The 11,838-nt window shown below is 42.0% G+C and overlaps 1 protein-coding gene across 1 annotated transcript; it reads left to right on the top strand.

Moving 5' to 3' along the window:
* Positions 1-3,020: 3,020 nt before the first annotated feature.
* Positions 3,021-4,999, top strand: CLEC14A (C-type lectin domain containing 14A). Its single transcript, XM_059915678.1, has one exon. The coding sequence runs from the start codon at positions 3,099-3,101 to the stop codon at positions 4,572-4,574; it is 1,476 nt and encodes a 491-aa protein (XP_059771661.1). The 5' UTR covers positions 3,021-3,098; the 3' UTR covers positions 4,575-4,999.
* The last annotated feature ends 6,839 nt before the right edge of the window (positions 5,000-11,838 follow it).

The following is an 11,838-nucleotide window of genomic DNA, read 5'->3' as shown; positions in this document are numbered from 1 at the left end:
AGGTTATTTATCTATCATCTGTTGCTGGACCCGTGGATTCATTCTGTTTTTTAATATGAACAGTGCTGCTACCAACATCCTTTTATATATCTTCCCTTGTACGTGTGTAAGTTTCTGTTGAGTATATACCTGGGCATGAAGGTCATAATGGAGTAAAGAGTATGTAAGTGTTCAATTTTAGGAAAAAAGAGCAGGCTTTTCCTAAGTTGTCACTCTCATCTGTAACATATAAGAGAGACTGTGGATCCACAGGATTGTCAGCATTTCAAATATTTGGAATCCAGTGGAGATAAAATGGTATCCTATTATGATCATGATAGCATTATTTAAAAATAAAAACATTCTGGGGATAAGGTTTACTTTTGAGGCGATCAGAATGTTTTAGAACTAATAGAAGTGATGATTGCCTGACATTGAGAATGTATCAATACTAAATACCACTGAATTATACACTTAAAATGGTTAATTTTATGTTATGTGAATTTTACCTCCATTGGAGAAAAAAAAAAAAAAAAAAGGAACACAGGCTCTGGGTTCAGATGCCTGGGTTCATCCTTGCTCATTTGACCACAGGCCAACTACGTACATGATCTCTAGATTTCAGTTTTCTTATCTGATAAATAGGTACATTAGTAACACTAACCTCCAACGGCAGCCATGAGCACTAAACCCACAACTGCCAGAATAAATATTCAATCAAGTGAGCTGTTAATAAAAAATAATAAATAAAAGAGTAATAAAAACAAAAACATTCCTTCATTTCTAGTTTTCTCAGGTATACTATACATTTCAGAATATGTTAGTGGTATATAAGTCAATACAAAGTAATTAATTACAAAATGATCTATGTGTTACTTTGAGCTAATTTTTTTTCTAACTCTTCTCTCACATCACTACAGGCATGGCCAGGACTATAATATGCAGTCATTATGGCCACTATGTTCTCTTCTAATATCCTACCTCCCTATAGGCAGAATGCCAGGAGGGGAGATCATGTATTTACTTCAAGTTTTTCAAGCATTCATTCTTTCTTACTCTGGAAACCGCACCTCATTTCAAGTGATTTTTAAAATATCTAAGAGGTTTCCATTGACTGCTTAGATTTGTAGAAGGTTTTATTTTATTAAAATATACAGTACCGCATAGACACATTTACAACACATAGTCATTACATTGCAAAGGTATATAGAGCTGGCCCAAGTAATTAGGTATTTTTAAAATCCATTTAATTAGATTTCTAGATTTTCATGTTCCTTTTTCATAAGACATTAACTTAATTTAAATGCAGAGTCATGTTTAAGGTGATTCTCCGGCATCTGTAATGAAGGACTAATGAATGTCGTTTAAATTGTGAAACAGCAAGGGTGTAGGAGAGAAATCCTGCTGCAGAACTCCACAGTCAGCAAAAGCAGGGTAAATGTGATGATAATTCCTGGTGTTTACTGTCATCTGTTAAAATACATGGAATTTCCAAGAGGAAAAGAAGAGTGAGAGTAGTGGTGAAAATGAGGTAGGAGCGTACAGATGTGATCCTGAATGAAACCTTCCTTCCCACCCCTCCTCACTAACCTGAACAGTCCAGTCCGTACAAGGGAGTTTAAAAGCGTGGTAGGCATTACCCATGGAGTGGCAACTTTCATTCTGATTACAGATATTTAAAAGCATCATGCATCATTAAGAGGGCTTAGCTGAAACTTGATGTATTTCTGATTGCAACTTATTTGGTCACTGTGAGCCAAGGTAGATAATAATTTTCTAAAATGATGCATATTGTCTAAATCGCTAACAAGAAAATCCTTTCATAGACAGTGCAGTGTTTAACTTTCCTTCCTTTATTCACCTTTAATTCCTCACTGCTTCCAACTGAGTTGAAGTGTTTGTATTAAAACAAAACACCCATTGGAACTGAAGAAATTGACTCACCTGTTTTTTAAGTTGCAGGGTATTTTTTTTTTATGGTATACAATACGCAGTATAATGTAATAAATATTTTCATTTCTTAAGGATATTGAACTCTTGTGTCCCTTAGAGGGGACTTACATACAACCTACTGCTACAAACATTGGCACTTAATCATAGAAGAAAATGACATTAAAATAGTTCAAGGATAAAATCACACGTGGGGTGCTTGTTCTCAAACAGGCCATGATCTCATTTATATATGACCTAGAAGCTTGAAGAAGTTATGAATCAATATAGTGGTAAGGAAACCTAACATAACAGTTAAGATCTGTGGCCATTATTTTTCATTTAGGCCTAGAAATACATTTCCTTTCCTGAATGAACCAGTAAGGCCATTTCAAAGAGAAAGAAATGGAAACGAAAAACAAACGTATAAGGCGAGCATTGACCTCAGAAGCAGGCTCTCCCTTTTAAGATACCGGAAAGGAACTGTAAATTCTTTGACCAGCAATTAGCACGCCTGGATCTCCTTCGACAGCACAGAGGAGCAGAGCCAGGAAGAAACTGGCGGTTACGTCGTGCTGCCTCTGGTGGCAAAGGGAGTTGCTTCTACTTCTCACAAGGTTTTTTTTACCCCCCCACAGTCGCGGGTCTGGCGAAGGCTGGAGCCTTTTACACATTGCTGTGAGGCCAACTCCACCACCGCTCCGGACGAAGCACAATGGGCGGGCGTGGGCGCTCAGCAAGTTCCTCTTCTCCAGCCCTTCCTGCCAGTGTTCACCAAAGTGCTTTGGGATCTGAGGTTGTGAAACTCCCTGAGCAGGGAAAACGATACACTTCTTCCCAGTGGCGATTTTTCTTTCTTTTTCTCCCTCCCTAAACAGGGTGTTTGACCTTCTGGGCGACTGCGTTCGCTGTGCCCTGGCGCCAGCTGTGTTCCTGACGGCAGGGCTGCACGGGGCCTGGCAGAGCTCCGGACACATTTCCTGTTGAGGCCTAAGGGAGGGAAGCTGTTTGCTGCCAGGACCCTGACAGGAATTCTTGGAGATTGAGGGGACGGGCGCGGGGGAGTGGGGGACGGGTGGGGGGGCGGGGAGCCAGCTGTGGGGGGCGGTGACCGCGCTCCTGGGACAGCTCCACGCCCTCGGGCGGGTCAGATCCAAGCTGGGAGCAGCCGTGGGCGCTGGGCCTCCAAGATGAGGCCGGCGCTCGCCCTGTGCCTCCTCTGGCAGGCTTTCTGGCCGCGGCCCGGCAGTGGAGAGCACCCCACCGCCGACCGCGCGGGCTGCTCGGCCTCGGGGGCCTGCTACAGCCTGCACCACGCTACCTTCAAGCGCCAGGAGGCCGAGGAGGCCTGCAGCCTGCGCGGCGGGGCGCTCAGCACGGTGCGCGGGGACGCCGAGCTCCGCGCGGTGGTCGCGCTTCTGCGGGCGGGCCCGGGGCCCGGAGGGGGCTCCAAAGACCTTCTCTTCTGGGTGGCGCTGGAGCGCAGGCGATCCAACTGCACCCTGGAGAATGAGCCGTTGCGGGGTTTCTCCTGGTTGTCCCCCGACGTCGGCGGGTCCGAAAGCGACACGCTGCAGTGGGTGGAGGAGCCCCAACGCTCCTGCACCGCTCGGAGCTGCGCGGGAATCCAGGCCACCCGGGGAATCGAGCCCGCAGGCTGGAAGGAGATGCGATGCCACCAGCGCGCCAACGGCTATCTGTGCAAGTACCAGTTCGAGGGCTTGTGCCCCGCACCGCCCCCGGGGGCCGCTTCTGACTTGAGCTACCGCGCGCCTTTCCAGCTGTACAGCGCGGCGCTGGACTTCAGTCCCCCCGGGACCGAGGTGAGTGCGCTCTGCCCCGGGCAGCTCTCCATCACGGCCACCTGCACCTCGGACGAGGTCGGCGCGCGCTGGGACGGGATACCCTCCGGGGCTGTGCTCTGTCCGTGTCCCGGAAGGTACCTCCGTGCTGGCAAGTGCGCGGAGCTCCCTGACTGCCTAGACGACTTGGGAGGCTTTGCTTGCGAGTGCGCGGCGGGCTTCGTGCTAGGGAAAGACGGACGCTCTTGTGTAACCAATGGGGAAGGGCAGCCGGCCCCTGGGGGGACCAAGGTGCCCACCTGGCGCCCGCCAGCCCCTACAGCCAGCCCCGTGCCGAAGGGAACGTGGTCACCCAGTGTCCGGGAGAAGCCGGGAGAGATACCCCATGGCCCTGGACAAGGCAGTTCAGCAACATCTATTCCCGAGATTCCTCGGTGGGGAGCACAGGGCACGACGATATCTACTCTTCAGATGTCCCCTCAAACAGAGGCAAAGGCCGACATCAACTCTTCAGGAAGCGTGATTCCCAAGTTTAATTCCACGTCTTCCTCTGACAATCGCCAGGCTTTCGATTCTTCCACCGTGGTCTTCATACTTGTGAGCATAGCGGTAGTAGTGTTGGTGATATTGACCGTGACAGTGCTGGGGCTTTTCAAACTCTGCTTCCACAAGAGCCCTTCCCCTCGGCCAAGAAAGGGGCCTTTGGCTTCCCCGGGCGCGGAGAGTGATGCTGAGGCCGCTGCTCTGAGCTCCAGTTCTACACATTGCACAGACAATGGGGTGAAGGTCGGGGACTGTGGTCTGCGGGACAGAGTAGAGGGAGCCTCGTTGACGGGGTCCTCTCTTGGCTCTGGTGACACATAGGGAAACGGGACAGCGAGCACTTCTTGTGAGCAGTTTTTCACTTTCAGTGAAAAGGGAAAAGGAAAAGAGGAACTTACTTGTGGGACTGACAATTCCTAAAGAAACTCCCCTTCCCCTAAATTCCCTCTTCTCCACTGAGGAGCCACATCTGAACTGGACACGCCTTCCCTGAAGATGGAGGAAGTGGAAGTGCCTAAGGGTGGTAGTGCGGGGCCTGGATCCTACTGGGGAGAGGTATTTTCTTCTGTTTATTCTGGGGAATTTGGAGAGGTGATTGAACTTTTCAGGACATTGGAAGCAAATAGAGAATTTTTTTTTAATTTTATTTTTTACCAAATGGAAAGGAAAACTTCTGTCTACATTGTTCAGGCTGGGAGTATATTGGTTTGAAATTCCCAGGCAAAAAAATAAAGGATTGTTGGTAACCCAGACTCAAATATCATTGGTTTCCTGGAGGAGTAATTATTCAGGAAGAACTGCCGAGGGGCATGTTGGGAATAGGAACAAGAGCACCTCCTGCTTTTAGGTGGAGCGGGAAAGTCCTTGGAATGAGGAGTAGATCTTTAAGAACTTTTTCCTTGGTTCTTTTATACTTTACTTTCAAAGTCATTGTTACTTGTGTGCCCTGCTATAAATCCAGACTGCAGTGTTGCCAGAGTTGCTGGCTCTAGAAGCAAATTATAGTTGACCACCAATTCAAGTGTTTACTGTGTGTCCTTGCTTAAGGAAGCAAATGATTTGTGTTTTCCTCTTCCAGGGTTTCTGCTCTCCAGTGTAATGACCTCCCCAACCATATAGCCCTCTCCTAAGCATCAGCGTGCTGATCCTCACTTCCAATTATGGCGATGTTAATCTTCAATTAAAACATTAATGCTAAGTACTGATTTGAAATCTTCTGGGTACATTAAAGCAAAAGTAAGCTGGATTTCCTCCAGAGTTGCTAGGTTCTTGTGCACTGTTTAACCCATGGAAAAATTTGAATTCCAAACGATTTCCTTCCCCCCGCCCCAACCCTTAATGAAAGTGTGTGCAGTGACCATACCTGCCCATCCTGGAATAATTACCAGTTCACAAGATTCTACATGGGCAAAGGCATTAGGTAAACAGCTTTCCATAGGAATTAATAGTGTAAGAAATAAGTGGGAAATACAAATATCTATCATCCCGTTATGACTTGAAAGTTATCTAAATGGAGCATTCTTCTAAAAAACAAGACATAATAATAATCACTATCTAGTGGGACTGAGACCCCCTAGAAAATATCCCACTTCTATTAATATGCTTACACTTTAAAACTAAATGCTTGGGGGTTGGTGCATAGATAGAGATAGAGAAACAAGCTGAGTAACCAGGAAGATTGGAAACAGGAAGAAGTTTACACTATGATTTTCATAAAATCATTTTGATGTTCTTGAGTATATAATGTATTATAGATATATAAATAATATAGGGTATTGTAACATTAAAGGAATAAAATAACAGGTGATTTGCTTCATATACTAAATATATGTCTAAATAGTTAAATTTAAATAAAATCACAAGTGAATTAGAATTAACAACCTTCAAAGGAATTTTACGTAAAGTCATTTCACAAACAAAACTAAAATCAGGTAAGTAAATGGCTTACCCAGTGTCCCCAGCTTGTTAGAGGGTGTCTCAGTCCACCTCAGTTATGGTGTTAATCTTTGCTGTTTACCACATGACCTCTCCATAGAGAAGGTAACTATTTGAATAGAATATATGGTACTTTCTTTTGTAAGTTGAAAAATAGCCTATCTGTAACTGAACTGAACTGTAAATTATCTACATCTAGAATTATCTAGAAGTATTTATATCTATCTCTGTGTATGTGTGTACACACACTTTGTCTTAAGGTAGGGTGCCCTTGTATCATTGTTACAATACAATAGAGCAGGGGTCCCCAACCCCTGGGCCATGGACCCTACCAGTCCATGGCCTGTTAGGAACTGGGCCACACAGCAGGAGGTGAGTGGCAGGCAAGCAAGCGAAGCCTCATCTGTATTTACAGCCGCTCCCCATCGCTGGCATTACTGCCTGAGCTCCTCCTCCTGTCAGATCAGCGGCAGCATTAGATTCTCATAGGAGCTCGAACCCTACTGTGAACTGCGCATGTGAGGGATCTAGGTTGTGCGCTCCTTATGAGAATCTAATGCCTGATGATCTGAGGTGGAGCTGAGGCGGTGATGCTAGCACTGGGGAGCGGCTGCAAATACGGATTATCATTAGCAGAGAGGTTTGACTGCACAGAGACCATAATAAATCAATTGCTTGCAGACTCATATCAAAACCCTATGAGTGAGTGGCAAGTGAGAACAAGCTCAGGGCTCACACTGATTCTGCATTATGGTGAGTTGTATAATTATTTCATTGTATATTACAATGTAATAATAATAGAAATAAAGTGCACAATAAATGTAATGGGCTTGAATCATCCTGAAACCCATCTCCCCACCCCGGGTCCATGGAAAAATTGTCTTCCACAAAACCAGTCACTGGTGCCAAAAAGGTTGGGGACGGCTGCAATAGAGCATGCACCATTAACTTATTGTGCAACATGCCACTGATGGCGTTACAAATCTTGGGGTCCAAATGCCCTAGTGAAGAACAAGTAGGTGTCAGCTCAATTACTTAACTACTCTTCCCTGTTATTTCCCCATGTAAGTAGATCAGAAAAGAATTACAGAAAACTATATGTTTTCACATCTGACTTCCTGACAGATAGCAATTGCAGACCAAGCTCTGTATAATTTCCTTTGATTTCTGGCTGTGACGTTTTTCATAAAATTTTGAATCCATGGCAGAATCAGGCCAGCCAAGCATGATCTCTTAAGAGCTATCAGGTTAGTGTTCTTCCTCAGAATACTTCTCTACTATCGCTTCTTCATTATTTCTCCAACCTCTTTGAGGTTTATCCCTTTCTAACTTAAAACTCTTTGCCCCTGCACTCATCTCATAGCTGCCTGTTCAGTCATTTCCTTAAAAGGAAAACTTGGAACCTAAGTTACAGTCTTTCTCTCTAGCCTAAGTCCTGCTATCATCTTACACAATCTCCAGGTCCTCCTGTATGACTCTTCCAATGCCTGTGCATTGCCGTTCCTTGACTTCCTCACTTCTAATGAGCTCCACTGTATTTCAGCCTCCACTCCAACAGCCACACCTTAGCCTTTCAGATGTTTCTGAAACTCCTCTACATCTGAAATCACAAATTTAGACATTTGTGTCTGTGCACGCACTTGTTAAGAGATCTACTAAATCAGTCTTTAGAGACTGGGCTTTGAAATCTCTCTCTATAGATATGTTTTAACTTCAACCAGGTAATTCTGATATTAAATAAAGTTTACAAACCACTCTATGCAATTGTATGTATATACCTCAATACAAAAGTTTAATATTCTCTTCTCTCCATTCCCACTATCTGGCAGTGTCTGGAGCATAGTGGGTGCTTAATCAATGAGCAGAAGTACAGTTTTTTTATTTCAGCAAGTCTCAAAGGGATATTGAAGTGTCCTGTTGTAGCCATGTCCTCTTGACAATTTTGCTATAGTCTTGTTCTTCCACTTCTATGACACTTTTGCTTAAGCTTGTCCAGAATAGGATGAAGAAGAACAACTGTAAAGCTATGAAAAATGGTGAGGGGAGAGGTGATAAGAGCATGTCCCTCATTTAAAAGCATATTGTAGTGGTTAAGCCCCTTGTGGTGGGAGAAATTCTGAGCTATTAACAGAAATTTTCTCTTTACTACCTATTTCCCTAGAGGACCGCTTCTAGGACCCGCCTTTTATTGAGTCAATGATATTTATATCACTAAAAGAGGCTGTTAGTTTAGGAGCAAAAAGTGAAATTATTGCTTTTGAATTTCAAAATAGGTTTTTGACATCCATATCAGAGAGAAAATCTTGAAAGCCAAGGCATATTTTTCTGTTTCTGTTTTTTTATTTGTTTGTCTTCATAAAATAAAATGCAGATACAGAGAGTTACATAAAACAAACATATAGCTCGGTGAATTATTATAAGGGGAACACCCTTGTAACCATCAGACCCCCAGGGTCAAGAACAGAACTTTGCCAGCCACCCCAGGAGCCTTTCCCTGTGTCCCATCCCAATCACGGCCCCTTCCTCAATTCAAAAGTAGCCTCTATTTTGATATTTGTAGAAATCATTTTCTTACATTTGTATGGTTGTATTATGCAAGTGTGCATCCTTTGACATTGTATTTTAATCTTGCACAATTTATCTTTTCTTTTTATTTTAATGTTTTTAATTTAAAGTTTTCCATTCTGAAATCATTTCAGACTTACAAAATTGTTACAAAAATAGAACAATTCCTAAATACCCTTTACCACGATTCCACAAATGTTAACATCTTACATAGCTACCATGCTATTATCAAAATCAGGAAATTACCATTGATATAATGCTATTACATATATATATAAAACCTACATATATATGATGAATGTCTTGAAAATCACTTCATATCATTAGTTCATATAGATCTTCCTTACTCCTTGTTACAGCTGCATGGTATTCCACTGGGGGGATGTACCATGTTGTATGCACATCCTATGTATTTTTTAAAAATTTTTATTGGAATATAATTGATTTACAACACTGTGTTATTTTCAGATGTACAGCAAAATGAATCAGTTATACATATACATATATCCATTCTTTTTAAGACTCTTTTCCAATATGGATTATTACAGAGTATTGAGTACCATTCCCTGTGCTATATAATAGGTCCTCATTAGTTATCTATTTTATATATAGTAGTGTGTATATGTCAATCCCAATCTCCTAATTTATCCCTCCCCCCCTTCCCCCTGGTAAACATAAATTTGTTTTCTACATCTGTAACTCTGTTTCTGTCAGAGTATCATACTAAGTGAAGTAAGTCAGACAGAGAAAGACAAATACCATATGATATCACTTATATGTGGAATGCTATGTATTTTTTAACTTTATATTTTGAAGTATCTTTTGATCTATAGATATGCTCCCCTTCCATCCCATTCCTTCTTATAATTTTCATATTGAATAATTTGGGGTGTTTGACCTATAAAGATTACCACAGTCTACTGATTTCATACTCATGATGCAGTTTGACATTTTCCTCTGTCTCCTGTATTTCCTGAAAATTGGTACTTAGATTCAGAGGCTTGAACAGACTTATTTATCATACCTTTGACAAGACTATAGGTTGCAGTATGTTTTTTTAACGAGAGCACATAATGACTGTTTTATACTATTAGCAGCCATTGATGCTTAAAGCTTAGGTACATTAATTCATTGGGATTACAAAGTGGTGCTATTTTTTTTCATGAATTACCTGGGCAATTTTATAAGGAGACACTTTCCTTCATTTACTAGTTGGTTATCAAATTATACACTCCATATGTAAGAAAGGCAGGATAAATACTTATTTCTTATATTTATCAATTTTTAGTTAATTAATTTTCCCTATAATCCTCAAAAGATTATCAATTATATTTTTTACTATTAATATAGATTTACAGGATTAGACATATTTGATGGGTTCCAATCAATTGCCATTCATATCTTTATTGAAGCTTAAAGTATCCTATCTTTGGCCAGCGAGAGCTTCCTAAGTTGACTCCTGAGTCCTTTTGACATGGTTCTAGTGTCCTTTGATGATTTCCTTGCCATCTGGTATTACAAGACTTTCCAGGCTCATTATGTATCTTTCCTGCCTCAGATCTGGAATTAGCCATTTCTCCAGGGATTCCTGGTTTCTCTTAATGGAAGATGATATTTCAAGACTGCAATCTGGGCTCTAAGGATTCCACTGCTATAGAATTGATCATTGTTTCTAGGCCTTCTCAGAGGAAAGATCTAGAAAGTATAATGATTCCTGAAATAAGATAGAATTCTACCAGCAAGAGACAGAAAAAATATGTAGAAGTGAAACAGAGGTATACAGGTAAGTGTCCCTAAGTGGGCATTTGCTCACCTTCTCACTGGACATAAGCACTGGGGATGGGGGATATGGTCATAGAAATTGGACAGATTGGGGGATAATGAGTATGAAGTGAATTGATAACTTACTTCCTAGGGCATGGCCCAGGGAAACTGAAAACCTCTTAGAGACACCACAGTCAAACTTGGTGCTAATGTTGTAGAGCAGCAATGTGTAAGGGAGGTATCTAGGTGGATAGACCTGAGGGATGCATTATAGAATGGTGTGAGAGGGAAGCTAAGATTTCTTTTGTCTAAGAGTGGGCCTGTGGATCTTGTGAAACCTTAGGGTTGGAGCAATCATGATACTGAATAACCTGAATAGACCCAACACACAAAAATCAAAGGGGAACTTGTACCTTACATCCACAGATATAGATATCCAAAAAGCACTGGAGATTGTATGTCCCACTGTAAACCAGGCTGGACAGATCTAGTGACCATAGGACTAAGCATCCATCCCCCAATTCCAGGGCAATATGTATACTTCCTAGCACTTAGGTTATCCCCATGGATACATGAAGAAATGAGAGGAGAGAATCCTAGCGTGACCAGTTAACCAGGAAACACTAATAAAAATCAGAAATAAGTGAATTTACCCTAATGGAGCAAGATTAAGCTTCCTGTCGTCAACAGAAATGGAGTTCAAGAACTGAGTTCTGCTACTGAGCAATAAAGAAATTTCTATTTGTATGTACATTTTATTAGCTGTTTCCTTAGGAAAAAAAATTGTACATGCTTTTAGCTTTTTAAAATAGAGGTACTGTTAACTGCCTCACAAAATTGTTATGAGAAAATGAATATAGAGTTGTATTACAGTGACCTGGAGTAGAGTCAGCACTCATCAAACGACGTAGTGGCAGACTGATGAGGGAAGCTATGAAATACCCTTATCATGATATTTATAAACCACTCAGACCACACCTATTCAGGGCTTTAGGAAGTCTTACTTGTGTTGTTATAAACTAGCAAATGTAATTCAAGAGTGCTGAGAACCAGAAAACGAGCCTACTGGTCTCTAACTCTGAAAAAAAAAAGGCACTTAAATATGTCCAAGGATAGCAAATGACGTGCCTAAGATAAATATATTTTTGTTCATTTTGCCAAGTCTGCTAACTTGTTACATGATATGAGGACATGATGGGAGCTAGTAGTAATCCTCATAATTTTAAAAATGATCCGTTTCCAATTCTCACATTTCTCTCTTTCAAATGGCAGAGCTGGGAGCATGGAGTATCAGCCAATGGCTACTGGATGGGCAGATACT

This window comes from Balaenoptera ricei, chromosome 2 (genome assembly GCF_028023285.1).
Source record: "Balaenoptera ricei isolate mBalRic1 chromosome 2, mBalRic1.hap2, whole genome shotgun sequence".
Taxonomy (NCBI): domain Eukaryota; kingdom Metazoa; phylum Chordata; class Mammalia; order Artiodactyla; family Balaenopteridae; genus Balaenoptera; species Balaenoptera ricei.
Note: the sequence above shows the minus strand (reverse complement) of the source record. Positions and strands in the feature narration are given on the sequence as shown.

What these genes read in the sequence shown, in the direction of transcription:
- CLEC14A (XM_059915678.1), top strand. Translation starts at nt 3,099, where the DNA reads ATGAGGCCGGCGCTCGCCCTGTGCCTCCTCTGGCAGGCTTTCTGGCCG.